General features: G+C 44.9%; 1 protein-coding gene across 8 annotated transcripts in view; it reads left to right on the top strand.

Annotated features, from left to right (window-relative positions):
* Positions 1-15656, top strand: part of LOC121550217 (myocyte-specific enhancer factor 2C) — a 103015-nt gene that overhangs the window by 57805 nt on the left and 29554 nt on the right. For all 8 annotated transcript variants that reach the window (XM_041862371.2, XM_041862376.2, XM_041862375.2 and 5 more), the window contains one exon: positions 250-453. In XM_041862371.2, the coding sequence (XP_041718305.1) occupies positions 250-453 (204 nt within the window). The remainder of the gene's footprint in view (positions 1-249; positions 454-15656) is intronic.

Below are 15656 nucleotides of genomic sequence, written 5' to 3'. Positions count from 1 at the left end.
AAATAATAAAATGTAGGATCGCATGTCTGAAAATCCAGGTTGGTGTTGACACAGTGGGGTCTGGTCCAGTAAGGTGTACTGTACAATAACTGAAATTCCCCCATTCCAACCCCCAACAAGGAAAACACAACACACATTTCAGTGCTGAAAACCTGCCTCCCCCTAAATTCCGCCTCAGATGTTCACCCTCTAACCTCTCTCGCTCTCTCTCCTCCTCTCTTCTTTCTCCCTGTCTCCTTCTCCCCCTAGGTGACATTTACGAAGAGGAAGTTTGGCCTGATGAAGAAGGCGTATGAGCTGAGCGTGCTGTGTGACTGTGAGATCGCCCTCATCATCTTCAACAGCACCAACAAGCTGTTCCAGTATGCCAGCACCGACATGGACAAGGTGCTGCTTAAGTACACCGAGTACAACGAGCCCCACGAGAGCAGGACCAACTCTGATATCGTGGAGGTGAGTCCCCAGACACATGTTCACACACACACGCATGCGCACCCACACACACACACACACACACACATGCACATGCACACGCACACACCTACACACATTGACACTCAATGACCATTGGAGTAATATCTAGACTACTAAAGTATAAGGCATCCATCCAAAGTAATCCTCATTTGATATCTGTACAGACAACTATCCCTTGGGCTCTCTCTTAAAGAGACAGGCTCCTATAGCCCCTGGCATCACTAAGGCCCCTTAGCCCCCGTGAGATTTAGCCCATAGTAAGTGTCCTCTTGGCATTGTTATGACTCGCGCTCCAGGGGACATGTTGTCCTGGGTCGCCGTGACGTGATGTAAGCCCGGCTCAGTAGGACGTTAAATGACTGGGTCAGGTGAGCCGCCCCCCAGGCCACAGGGACAGGCCAACATGCTCCAACGTGACCCTGGTTACACAACGGTCACCATGCCGATCTGCCTGACCCTGGTGGCCCACATACAAACACATATGCACACACACATACGCATATGCACACACGCACTCACACTCACTCAAGCACCCACACACATTCACACACTCACACACACACACACACACACAGTGATTCAAGATTACGTAAAGATTCCCTCTTAAACCTACACAGGCACCTGAACACACAAACACACATACCTGGCTGCACACACAGACACACAAAGATAACATGTGAGCGGGACCCTTGACAGAAGTATAGGATCACTATGTTTTGGAGAGACAGAAAAGAGAAGAAGAGGGTTATTTCTTAGTGAAGTTTACTGAACGCTCAAAAGCATTAAAGAATACACAGAATAACTAATGCATGCTCCATTGTTGTTGTTGATGTTGCATACAGGCCATATACTTACAATTGAAATCAGAAGTTTACATACACTTAGGTCATGAAAACTCGTTTTTCAACCACTCCACAAATTTCTTGTTAACAAACTATAGTTTTGACAAGTCGGTTAGGACATCTACTTTGTGCATGACACAAGTAATTTCTCCAACAATTGTTTACAGACAGATATTTCACTTATAATTCACTGTATCACAATTCCAGTGGGTCAGAAGTTTATATACACTAAGTTGACTGTGCCTTTAAACAGCTTGGAAAATTCCAGAAAAAGATGTCATGGCTTTAGAAGCTTCTGATAGGCTAATTGACATAATTTGAGTCAATTGGAGGTGTACCTGTGGATGTATTTCAAGGCCTACCTTCACACTCAGTGCCACTTTGCTTGACATCATAGGAAAATAAAAAGAAATCAGCCAAGACCTCAGAAAAAGAATAGTAGACCTCCACAAGTCTGGTTCATCCTTGCGAGCAATTTCCAAACGCCTGAAGGTACCACGTTCATCTGTACAAACAATAGTACGCAAGTTTAAACACCATGGGACCACGCAGCCGTCATACTGCTCAGGAAGGAGACACGTTCTGTCTCCTAGAGATGAACATACTATGGTGTGAAAAGTGCAAATCAATCCCAGAACAACAGCAAAGGACCTTGTGAAGATGCTGGAGGAAACAGGTACAAAGTACCTATATCCACAGTAAAATGAGTCCTATATCGACATAACCTGAAAGGCCGCTCAGCAAGGAAGAAGCCACTGCTCCAAAACCGCCAAATAAAAGCCAGACTACGATTTGCAACTGCACATGGGGACAAAGATTGTACTTTTTGGAGAAATGTCCTCTGGTCTGATGAAACAAAAATATAACTGTTTGGCCATAATGACCATCGTTATGTTTGGAGGAAAAAGGGGGACGCTTGCAAGCCGAAGAACACCATCCCAACCGTGAAGCACGAGGGTGGCAGCATCATGCTGTGGGGGTGCTTTGCTGCAGGAGGGTCTGGTGCACTTCACAAAATAGATGGCATCATGAGGAAGGAAAATTATGTGGATATATTGAAGCAACATCTCAAGACATCAGTCAGGAAGTTAAAGCTTGGTCGCAAATGTGTCTTCCAAACGGACATTGACCCCAAGCGTTTTACATTTTAGTCATTTAGCAGACGCCCTTATCCAGAGCGACTTACAGTTAGTGAGTGCATACATTTTCATACTGGCCCCCCGTGGGAAACGAAGCCACAACCCTGGCGTTGCAAGCGCCATGCTCTACCAACTGGGCTACAGGGGACTATACTTCCAGCATACTTCCAAAGTTGTGGCAAAATGGCTTAAGGACAACAAAGTCAAGGTATTGGAGTGGCCATCACAAAACCCTGACCTCAATCCTATAGAAAATGTGTGGGCAGAACTGAAAAAGCGTGTGCGAGCAAGGAGGCCTACAAACCTGACTCAGTTACACCAGCTCTGTCAGGAGGAATGGGCCAAAATTCACCCAACTTATTGTGGAAAGCTTGTGGAAGGCTACCCGAAACGTTTGACCCAAGTTAAACAATTTAAAGGCAATGCTACCAAATACTAATTGATTGTATGTAAACTTCTGACCCACTGGGAATGTGATGAAAGAAATAAAAGCTGAAATAAATCATTCTCTCTACTATGATTCTGACATTTCACATTCAGGGAATTTTTACTAGGATTAAATGTCAGGAATTGTGAAAAACTGAGTTTAAATGTATTAGGCTAATGTGTATGTAAACTTCGACTTCAACTGTACCATTTCAAGTGGTCAACTAAAAACGAATATATCCTATTTCGAATAGCTTCTATCAAAAGATCCACTCAAAGCATAAGCCACATTAATGATGAAAACACAGACATACCAGGCTGTATTCTTTAGCATGGAATGCATTTAAGGAGGCATGTGAGGGGAACGGCACCTCCGTACCTTCAGGCTCTGATCAGTCCCTACACCCATACGAGGGCATTGTGTTCATCCACCTCTGGCCTGCTGGCCCCCCTACCTCTGCGGAAGCACAGTTCCCGCTCAGCCCAGTCAAAACTGTTCGCTGCTCTGGCACCCCAATGGTGGAACAAGCTCCCTCACGACGCCAGGACGGCGGAGTCACTCACCACCTTCCGGAGACACTTGAAACCCCACCTCTTTAAGGAATACCTGGGATAGGATAAAGTAATCCTTCTACCCCCCCAAATTGGTGAATACACCAATTTGTAAGTCGCTCTGGATAAGAGCGCCTGCTAAATGACGTAAATGTAATTGTAAATGTAAATGTACTATATATCATGTTGGTAGCCTTAGATACATTTACATTTTACATTTTCGTCATTTAGCAGATGCTCTTATCCAGAGCAACTTACAAATTGGTGCATTCACCTTATGATAGCCAGTGGGACAACCACTTTACAATATATATTTTTTTTTTCTTTGGGGTGGGGTAAGGTGGGGTAGAAGAATTACTTTATCCTATCCCAGGTATTCCTTAAAGAGGTGGGGTTTCAAGTGTCTCCGGAAGGTGGTGATTGACTCCGCTGTCCTGGCGTCATGAGGGAGCTTGTTCCACCATTGGGGTGCCAGAGCAGCGAATAGTTTTGACTGGGCTGAGCGGGAACTGTGCTTCCGCAGAGGTAGTGGGGCCAGCAGGCCAGAGGTGGATGAACGCAATGCCCTCATTTGGGTGTAGGGACTGATCAGAGCCTGAAGGTAAGGAGGTGCCGTTCCCCTTACAGCTCCGTAGGCAAGCACCATGGTCTTGTAGCAGATGCGAGCTTCAACTGGAAGCCAGTGGAGTGTGGGGAGGAGCGGGGTGACGTGAGATAACTTGGGAAGGTTGAACACCAGACGGGCTGCGGCGTTCTGGATGAGTTGTAGGGGTTTAATGGCACAGGCAGGGAGCCCAGCCAACAGCGAGTTGCAGTAATCCAGACGGGAGATGACAAGTGCCTGGATTAGGACCTGTGCCGCTTCCTGTGTAAGGCAGGGTCATACTCTGTGAATGTTGTAGAGCATGAACCTACAGGATCGGGTCACCGCCTTGATGTTAGCGGAGAATGACAGGGTGTTGTCCAGGGTCACGCCAAGGCTCTTTGCACTCTGGGAGGAGGACACAACGGAGTTGTCAACCGTGATGGCGAGATCATGGAACGGGCAGTCCTTCCCCAGGAGGAAGAGCAGCTCCGTCTTGCCGAGGTTCAGCTTGAGGTGGTGATCCGTCATCCACACTGATATGTCTGCCAGACATGCAGAGATGCGATTCGCCACCTGGTTATCAGAAGGGGGAAAGGAGAAGATTAATTGTGTATCATCTGCATAGCAATGATAGGAAAGGCCATGTGAGGATATGATAGAGCCAAGTGACTTGGTGTATAGCGAGAATATGAGAGGGCCTAAAACTGAGCCCTGGGGGACACCAGTGGTGAGAGCACGTGGTGCGGAGACAGATTCTCGCCACGCCACCTGGTAGGAGCGACCTGTCAGGTAGGACGCAATCCAAGAGTGAGCCGCGCCGGAGATGCCCAACTTGGAGAGGGTGGAGAGGAGGATCTGATGGTTCACAGTATCAAAGGCAGCAGATAGGTCTAGAAGGACGAGAGCAGAGGAGAGAGACACAGAGAAGAGCAGTCTCAGTGGAATGACCAGTCTTGAAACCTGACTGGTTTGGATCAAGAAGGTCATTCTGAGAGAGATAGCAAGAGAGTTGGCTAAAGACAGCACGCTCAAGAGTTTTGGACAGAAAAGAAAGAAGGGATACTGGTCTGTAGTTGATGACATCGGAGGTATCGAGTGTAGGTTTTTTGAGAAGGGGTGCAACTCTCGCTCTCTTGAAGACGGAAGGGACATAGCCAGCGGTCAAGGATGAGTTGATGAGCGAGGTGAGGTAAGGGAGAAGGTCTCCAGAAATGGTCTGGAGAAGAGAGGAGGGGATAGGGTCAAGCGGGCAGGTTGTTGGGCGGCCGGCCATCACAAGTTGCAAGATTTCATCTGGAGAGAGAGGGGAGAAAGAAGTCAAAGCATAGGGTAGGGCAGTGTGAGCAGGACCAGCGGTGTCATTTGACTTAACAAATGAGGATCGGATGTCGTCAACCTTCTTTTCAAAATGGTTGACGAAGTCATCCACAGAGAGGGAGGAGGGGGGAGGGGGAGGAGGATTCAGCAGGGAGGAGAAGGTGGTAAAGAGCTTCCTAGGGTTAGAGGCAGATGCTTGGAATTTAGAGTGGTAGAAAGTGGCTTTAGCAGCAGAAACAGAGGAAGAAAATGTAGAGAGGAGGGAGTGAAAAGATGCCAGGTCCGCTGGGAGTCTAGTTTTCCTCCATTTCCACTCGGCTGCCCGGAGCCCTGTTCTGTGAGCTCGCAATGAGTCGTCAAGCCACGGAGCAGGAGGGGAGGACCGAGCCGGCCGTGATAGGGGACATAGAGAATCAAAGGATGCAGAAAGGGAGGAGAGGAGGATTGAGGAGGCAGAATCAGGAGATTGGCGGGAGAAGGATTGAGCAGAGGGAAGAGATGATAGGATGGAAGAGGATTGAGTAGCGGGAGAGAGAGAGCGAAGGTTGCGATGGCACATTACCATCTGAGTAGGGGCAGAGTGAGTAGTGTTGGAGGAGAGCGAGAGAGAAAAGGATACAAAGTAGTGGTCGGAGACTTGGAGGGGAGTTGCAGTGAGATTAGTAGAAGAACAGCATCTAGTAAAGATAAGGTCAAGCGTCAAAAGAGGAGAGGAGTGGAAAGAAGGAGGCAGAGAGAAATTAGTCAAAGGTAGACGTAGGGAGGTTAAAGTCACCCAGAACTGTGAGGGGTGAGCCATCCTCAGGAAAGTAACTTATCAAGGCGTCAAGATCATTGATGAACTCTCCAAGGGAACCTGGAGGGCGATAAATGATAAGGATGTTAAGCTTGAATGGGCTAGTGACTGTGACAGCATGGAATTCAAATGAGGAGATAGACAGATGGGTCAGGGGAGAAAGAGAGAATGTCCACTTGGGAGAGATGAGGATTCCTGTGCCACCACCCCGCTGACCAGATGCTCTCAGGGTCAGACGAGGAGAGAGCAGTAGGAGTAGCAATGTTTTCTGTGGTAATCCATGTTTCCGTCAGCGCCAAGAAGTCGAGGGACTGGAGGGTAGCATAGGCTGAGATGAACTCTGCCTTGTTGGCCGCAGAACGGTAGTTCCAGAGGCTGCCGGAGACCTGGAACTCCACGTGGGTCGTGCGTGCAGGGACCACCAGGTTAGAGTGGCAGCAGCCACGCGGTGTGAGGTGTTTGTATAGCCTGTGCGGAGAGGAGAGAACAGGGATAGACAGACACATAGTTGACAGGCTACAGAAAATGGCTACAATAATGCAAAGGAGATCGGAATGAAATGAACTAAACATCTGGGAAAGCGAGAGAGCGGGGCCTCCCTCACATATGTTTCACTGAAACACTCAAATATAACTCTCCCAACTTCCACTTTAGAAATTAAAATTGTTGTAAACTACAGCGGTTCAATGTTTTCTAGGAATAGACTAACTTAGTTTATTCAGCTAGCTAACTTGGTACAGTATTCTTCCGTGAAAACCGTCCAGGGCACCAAATCCTATGACGCCATAGCCAACTGGCATGCCAGCCTCCAATAACACGGTTTAGCACCAATACTCGGTTACAACAAACCACCAGTGTGTTAACACGCCAAGCAGATCATTCGTGTCCGTGTCTAACGTTGTGTAAAGTTTTGGGTTAGTTTTGACAGTTTGAGTGAGTCCGTCGTCAACTTAATCAGCCAGTTAGTTAGCTAGAATAGTTAGCATACTAGCTAGCCATTGCTCTCTGCCAACGAAAAACCCCTCCTCCCACGGCACGAACACACAGAGAGCAGATATGCTCTGCTTACTATTTCAAACCTACTCTTACTTTGCAAATGCAACTGTACCAGATGCATGAAATGATGTTAGTTATATGCATTGGGCATATGCATTGCAATGTATTAATTACTGGAAAATTATACATTTCAAAGTATTGGAATGTATTTTAAGAACACATTTTACCCAGTAGGCCTACATACGCCCATCTATAATATAGTATTTACATATAATGTATGTAGTACCCCCAAAGTCTCTTTGTATCCTGATGAAATACCCTAATTCCCCTACCATGCAGCGGCATGTAAATCATGTCCAACTACACACAGAAAGATATCAAGCATTCTCTCCATGTTATTTATTTTACATGTACTCATTTAGCAGACGCTCTTATCCATATCATAGCCTACATATCCAGTCTCTGCATATAAGTCATTCAGCAACTGTTGTCAGTGCATTAACCTGTCCTACAGAGACCATGAAGAGAGCCGTCACATGTTTTAACAAGCGCCCATGACCAGACCTGCAGGGGCTTTGAAGCTCTCCATTAGCCGAGTGGAGGATGGCTAACGTGTAAACAGCCGTGTCTGAGGAGTACGCTAAAGAGTGTAGCGGGGGAGTGCTGCGGCGCTGGCTTCTGTGATCCCGGGGCGGACATGGGTTCCGCTCGCTTAGACCGACTCGCAGTGGGCGAAATCGATCTGAAGAGGCCTTAGCCGCGGCGTGCTAAAGGGATTGGCCACAGCGCAGCCACGAGCACGTTTACCATGGGAGGTGGGGAGGGAGGGGTGTAGGGGTGGATCTCTCCTGCCAAGCCTTGTGTGCCGCTGCTAGGTTATGTCACAGGTGGGGGATGTGGGTGGGTGTGAAGGGGGGGACAAAGCAGACTTCCTGTTGTGATGGCAGGATGGGTAGGAGGTCCAGGACAGTGGGACAGGAGGACAGTAGAACAGGGAGGGCTGGTGGGAGAAGGCCAAAGACCAGATAGCAATATACTACCATGTGATGTAGTTGATATTAGTGTATGTAGATCTGTAACTCCTCAGATATAAACACACACACACACACACACACACACACACACAATCAGAGCATCTCAGTCTCTTGCAATGGGCTGCTGTGCCTGGAGGTGTAGTGGGAGGAGAGGCAGTGGTAGAGGAGCACAGCGCAGCGTGTGGGCAGCTGGCAGAGAGGCATGCTACATTAGCAATAAAGCTCTATGTAATTATCATGTCTTTTGTTGATAATTAGCGTTGTTGGGAGAGTGGCGCTGAGAGGGTTGCACAGCCTCTCCAGCTACAGTATGTTTAAAAGGGAATCCAGGGACCTATCTCTCTGTTTTTTAAAATGTTATATTCTTCATTCATCTGGCCGTACCTTTCCTCCTTGTTCAGTAGCTGCTATCACGCTAATCAGGGCCGTGCACAGACCAAAAGGCCCCCCCCAAAAAAAAAAATATATATATATACAGTGAGGGAAAAAAGTATTTGATACCCTGCTGATTTTGTACGTTTGCCCACTAACAAAGAAATGATCAGTCTATCATTTTAATGGTAGGTTTATTTGAACACTGAGAGACAGAATAACAACAGAAAAATCCAGAAAAACGCATGTCAAAAATGTTATAAATTGTTTTTCATTTTAATGAGGAAAATAAGTATTTGACCCCCTCTCAATCAGAAAGATTTCTGACTCCCAGGCGTATTTTATACAGGTAATGAGCTGAGATTAGGAGCACACTCTTAAAGGGAGTGCTCCTAATCTCAACTTGTTACCTGTATAAAAGACACCTGTCCACAGAAGCAATCAATCAATCAGATTCCAAACTCTCCACCATGGCCAAGACCAAAGAGCTCTCCAAGGATGTCAGGGACAAGATTGTAGACCTACACAAGGCTGGAATGGGCTACAAGACCATTGCCAAGCAGCTTGGTGAGAAGGTGACAACAGTTGGTGCGATTATTCGCAAATGGAAGAAACACAAAAGAACTGTCAATCTCCCTCGGCCTGGTGCTCCATGCAAGATCTCACCTCGTGGAGTTGCAATGATCATGAGAACGGTGAGGAATCAGCCCGGAACTACACGGGAGAATCTTGTCAATGATCTCAAGGCAGCTGGGACCATAGTCACCAAGAAAACAATTGGTAACACTACGCCGTGAAGGACTGAAATCCTGCAGCACCCGCAAGGTCCCCCTGCTCAAGAAAGCACATATACAGGGCCGTCTGAAGTTTGCCAATGAACATCTGAATGATTCAGAGGAGAACTGGGTGAAAGTGTTGTGGTCAGCTGAGACTTTTTTGCTATTTGGCATCAACTCAACTCGCTGTGTTTGGAGGAGGAGGAATGCTGCCTATGACCCCAAGAACACCATCCCCACCGTCAAACATGGAGGTGGAAACATTATGCTTTGGGGGTGTTTTTCTGCTAAGGGGACAGGACAACTTCACCGCATCAAAGGGACGATAGACGGGGCCATGTACCGTCAAATCTTGGGTAAGAACCTCCTACCCTCAGCCATAGCATTGAAAATGGGTCGTGGATGGGTATTCCAGCATGACAATGACCCAAAACACACGGCCAAGGCAACAAAGGAGTGGCTCAAGAAGAAGCACATTAAGGTCCTGGAGTGGCCTAGCCAGTCTCCAGACCTTAATCCCATAGCAAATCTGTGGAGGGAGCTGAAGGTTCGAGTTGCCAAACGTCAGCCTCGAAACCTTAATGACTTGGAGAAGATCTGCAAAGAGGAGTGGAACAAAATCCCTCCTGAGATGTGTGCAAACCTGGTGGCCAACTACAAGAAACGTCTGACCTCTGTGATTGCCAACAAGGGTTTTGCCACCAAGTACTAAATCATGTTTTGCAGAGGGGTCAAATACTTATTTCCCTCATTAAAATGCAAATCAATTCATAACATTTTTGACATGGGTTTTCCTGGATTTTTTTGTTGTTATTCTGTCTCTCACTGTTCAAATAAACCTACCTTTCAAATTATAGACTGATCATGTCTTTGTCAGTGGGCAAACGTACAAAATCAGCAGGGGATCAAATACTTTTTTCCCTCACTGTATATATATATAATTATCCATGGTCACACACTCATTGAGCAATTATTACAAGAACAGGGGAAAGCAGCACAATCTGATCAGTAAAGTATTTTGCAAAACGACTTTGTACTGGAATAAATGCTGGACTTATTAACAATGACCAACACAATTCCAGTCAAAATAGAAGATTGTAAGAAATACTGTATAGATGTAAGATATGAATTTGATCACCCTGTTGCAGGAGAACTTTCCTGCAATGCAGGAAATGTAAAACTTGTAGTGTATTTGAGGTTTAAAAAAGCTTTTGAAGTTTGTAATTTCCACTTGATTTTCCCTCACGAAAAATGTATCAACCCCTATGAAAATGTCCATGAATTATAATCCATATAATAATTAAGATTTCCTGTTGCTGCAGGATTGTTTTCCTGCTGTAGCAAACTGTCTCAAATGACGATCCTACATCTGTAGCCTACAATTACTATATCATTTTTTTTAAATGCCGGACCTCATCTGCCATCTCACCAGCCATTATCATCGGCAGCACTATGCTGAGAAACATCTCGGTAGTCGTAGTCCATGTGGGATTTAATGGCATTAGGATGGCTAGCTCGGAACGGCTGGAACAGGATTTAAAAGAACTGATTGGAACTCTGAAAGACTCCAACAAGCGTCCAATTATGTCAGGCCCAGTGTCCTCACTGAGTCGTGGCAGCGAAAGATTCAGTAGGTTGCTGGCACTACACGACTGGCTACGAGTCTACTGTAGCTCTGTTGGAGTTACTTTTGTGGAAAACGTTGACACCTTTCGGAAACAGAAGATACTGTACAGAGAGGATGGGTCCATCCAAATTATCTTTGTGCCTGGAACCTGGCCGCGCATTTCAAGGCTGCGCTGAGACATTGATTTATCAACACCCCAAATTCCGCTAAAGTAATCCCAACCATAAATGATCAGCATTATCATCATACTGCAGGCTTGCAACAGGTAACCCTCGACTCTTGTTTTAATCCACGTCCTCACTCAAACATAGGCCCAATGGCACAGTTCTAGACAATCTTGTATCTATACCAATTCAAGCTAGCCCTATGGTATTTTCAAATAAAGGGTTACCAACTGAGCATAGTATGCTTGTATTAGAGACTGTCTGTTTTGAAATCCCGCAGCTGCGGCATTGGACTGATTAATGTAAATGCCAGAAGTTTGATCTCGAAAATGTATGTTATTATAACTCTGGCCTCTCAAACCAATGTGGACATACTGGTAATATCTTAAACTTGGCTAAATAAGATGTGTCTCTGGCTGGCTATAATGCTTTTAGGGCTGACAGAGTTGGCAGAGGTGGAGGTGTTTCCATATTTAAAAAGGACAATTTAATTGTTTCTGTATCTCTCACTACCTCTGTCCCTAAGCAATTTGAATGTATAGTCCTAAATGTGGGCCTTGGTAATAATGCCCAACTCCAATTAGGGGAGGGGTGGTAGGGTTAGGGGAAAATAATAAAGAAGGAAAATATATTTAAAAAATATATACTGTATATTTAAAATAATATATATATTTACAAAAATATATATATATGGGGGATTGGAAATGATGCAGACAATTACATTGATAGAAGCCACAATTTATCTTCAATATTAAAGCTGATCTACACCCTATAAAAAAATTATTAAAAAAATAATAATAATGCCCACCTTACGCTAGTGGGAAATTATCGCCCTCCCCCTGCCTCAACATGTGTCCTTAGCCAATTGTCTGACTTGCTATGTAACTATGCTGAATCTGAACTAGTACTTTTGGGTGATATTAATCTGGATTGGTTGATGCCAGCTTCTGATAGGCTGAAAGATAGCTGCATTGAGCTAAATCTAGCTCAGTTGATAACTGAACCAACCCGCCCCAACTTTAAACACCCTGAAAAATCTACTATTTTAGATATTATTTTGACAAATGCCTCTCATAAGTATACAGCCAATTGAATTTTTGCTAATGAGTTCAGTGACCATTGTCCTATTGCCTGCATAAGAGATGCAAAGCTACCTAAATCTCTCCCTCACATTATTACAAAGAGAACGTTTAGGAATTTCAATGAGATACAATTGTTGTCTGATCTGGGATTGTGTGAAAGGGGGGTTGTGTCTGATATCTCTGAATTGGATCAGGCCCTAAATTGTTTAACTTTTTTGTTAAACTCTATTGCAGATAAGCATGCTCTGTTAAAAAACTAAGGGTAAGGGATAGAGCTAATCCCTGGTTCACGCATGAACTATCAGAGAAACTTCAGGAGATACATTCAGCGCTGGCTAAGGTTAGATCGACTGATTCTACGTCTGACTGGCAGTCCTTCAGACGCTTGAGAAATAGATGTCTATCCCTGGTTAGAACAGCAAAATTGACATACTTCTTGAACTGTGTATCTGAGAATGGTGGGAATCCAGCTGACTTCTGGAAGGTAGTTCAATCTCTAAAACAAATATATTTTTTTACTTGCTAATTGTTTCTGGGGTTATCCCTAAGATCTGTGAAATGGCACAAGTCCTCCCCCTACACAAAGGTGAAGATCCTTCTGACTTGGAAAGCTACCATCCAATTTCCAAGCTATCTTGCCTTGCCAAAGTTTTTAGAGTCCCTGGCCAACTCTCAACTTATAACTTTTTTTTATTTCTCATTCTATTCTTAGTGAGCACCAATCTGGTTTTAGACCTGGACATAGCACTGTTTCAGCAGCTACACGTGCTATATTGTTTAGACCATAAAAATCATTGTGCTGCTGTATTTATTGACTTGTTGAAGGCATTTGATACAGTTTACATTTACATTTTAGTCATTTAGCAGACGCTCTTATCCAGAGCGACTTACAGTTAGTGAATACAATTATTATTTTATTTTTTTATACTGGCCCCCCGTGGGAATCGAACCCACAACCCTGGCGTTGCAAAAGCCGTGCTCTATCAACTGAGCTACATCCCTGCAGGCCATTCCCTCCCCTACCCTGGGCCAATTGTGCGCCGCCCATGAGTCTCTCGGTCGCGGCCGGCTGCGACAGAGCCTGGATTCGAACCAGGATCTCTAGTGGCACAGTTAGCACTGCAATGCAGTGCCTTAGACCACTGCGCCACTCAGGAGACATCCACTTGACCATTTCGTACTTGTTCAAAGGTTGTCTGAAATAGGCCTAGATCAGGCATCTTGCAATTGGTTCAAGAACTATCTAACGGACAGGACACAATGTGTGCTTACTGATGTTATCAAATCTAGTTTCCTCAATATTACAAAAGGTGTGCCGCAGGGGTCGATTTTGGGCCCTGTTCTCCTCACTATTTATATAAATAATATTGGTGTATGTGTTAAAACCTGTAACATTAATCTCTACGCAGATTATACAGTTATTTACTCCTGTGCCCCCTCAGTACAGCAAGCCATTCATGACCTTCAGCATGGTTTTGACTCAATTAATAAAATTGCTTACTGATCTTAAACTAGTGTTAAATGCTAATAAAACCAAGTTTATGTTGTTCTCTAGGTCTCGTAATATTGACCCTGAGGACCTGCATATTTGCACATTAAAGGCCAATTCGAGCTAGTTCCCTATTTTAAGTACTTGGGTATTTGGATTGACGATAAGCTCTATTTTAATACACACATTGAAAAAAAAGATGAGGATTAAGATTGGTTTCTTTTATAGAAATAAATCCTGCCTCATTTTGGAAAGTAGATGGAAGATTGTTCAAGCAACACTTCTCCCAGTACTTGATTATGGTGATACAATCTACATGCAAGTGGCAGCCTCTACATTAAAACCTTTAGATGCAGTCTATCATTCAGCACTGCGTTTTATCACTGGGGACAATTTCCGTGCACATCACTGCATTTTGTATAGTTCTGTTCTCTGTGAGTGGCTTCATTTTGTATATAAAGCATTTCTTCAGACACTCCCCCACTACCTCAGCTCACATAGTAACTGGAGATCCATAATTTGTCAGACCCTCTCTCTGGACTGGCTGGTTCTGGAGGTCCCGCGGGCCTCCACTGACCTGGGGAAAAATAATTTTAGTTTTTATGCCCCACGCTCATGAAATAGCCTTCAGGCCACATTGAACCTAGACTCGCTTGTCTCCATTGGACAGTTTAGATCGAGTTTAAGGGTGGTGATATGGGAGGGTTGTGTTTGTTTTGATTAATCTTGTTGTATTTATTGTATTGATATTATTTATTGTATGTTCAAATCTTATCAAATAAAATGTTATTTGCCACATGTGCCGAATACAACAGATGTAGACATTACCGTGAAATGCTTACTTACAGCCCTTAACCAACAATGCATTTATTTCTTAATAAAAAAGTAAAATAAATCAACAACAAAAAAAGTGTTGAGAAAAAAAGAGCAGAAGTAAAATAAAATAACAGTAGGGAGGCTATATACAGGGGGGTACCGGTGCAGAGTCAATGTGCGGGGGCACCGGCTTGTTGAGTTAGTTGAGGTAATATGTACATATGGGTAGAGTTAAAGTGACTATGCATAAATAATTAACAGAGTAGCAGCAGCGTAAAAAGATGGGGTGGGGGTGCAAATACTCCAGGTAGCCATGATTAGCTGTTCAGGAGTCTTATGGCTTGGGGGTAGAAGCTGTTGAGAAGCCTTTTGGTCCTAGACTTGGCGCTCCGGTACCGCTTGCCGTGCGGTAGCAGAGAGGACAGTCTATGACTAGGGTGGCTGGAGTCTTTGACAATTTTGAGGGCCCTTCCTCTGACACCGTCTGGTATAGAGGTCCTGGATGGCAGGAAGCTTGGCCCCAGTGATGTACTGGGCCGTACGCACTACCCTCTGTAGTGCCTTGCGGTCGGAGGCCGAGCAGTTGCCATACCAGGCGGTGATGCAACCAGTCAGGATGCTCTCGATGGTGCAGTTGTCGAACCTTTTGAGGATCTGAGGACCCATGCCAAATCTTTTCAGTCTCCTAAAGGGGAATAGGCTTTGTCGTGCCCTCTTCACGACTGTCTTGGTGTGTTTGGACCATGATAGTTTGTTGGTGATGTGGACACCAAGGACTCCACGATATCTCCGTCTCTTTCTCCTGCGAATGACGGGGATTTGGGCCTTGTCGGGTGTCTGTAGGATATCCTTCGCGTCCGACTTGTTGAAGAAAAATCTTCGTCCAATACGAGGTGAGTAATCGCTGTCCTGATATCCAGAAGCTCTTTTTGGTTATAAGAGACGATGGCAGAAACATTATGTACAGAATAAATTACAAGTAACGCGAAAAAAACACACATAATAGTACAATTTGTTAGAGTGCTGTAAAACGGCAGCCATCTTCTCCGGCGCCATCTTTAATTTTCATGTTCACAGGGCTCCCTTGCAAATGAGACCCTGGTCTCAATGGTGACCCAGCCTGTATAAATAAAAGTAGAAAATAAAAATATATCCAACCCAACTCCAT

Source organism: Coregonus clupeaformis, chromosome 18 (assembly GCF_020615455.1).
Source record: "Coregonus clupeaformis isolate EN_2021a chromosome 18, ASM2061545v1, whole genome shotgun sequence".
Taxonomy (NCBI): domain Eukaryota; kingdom Metazoa; phylum Chordata; class Actinopteri; order Salmoniformes; family Salmonidae; genus Coregonus; species Coregonus clupeaformis.
The sequence above is the reverse complement of the archived record's forward strand: the minus strand, read 5'-3'. Positions and strand labels throughout refer to the sequence as shown.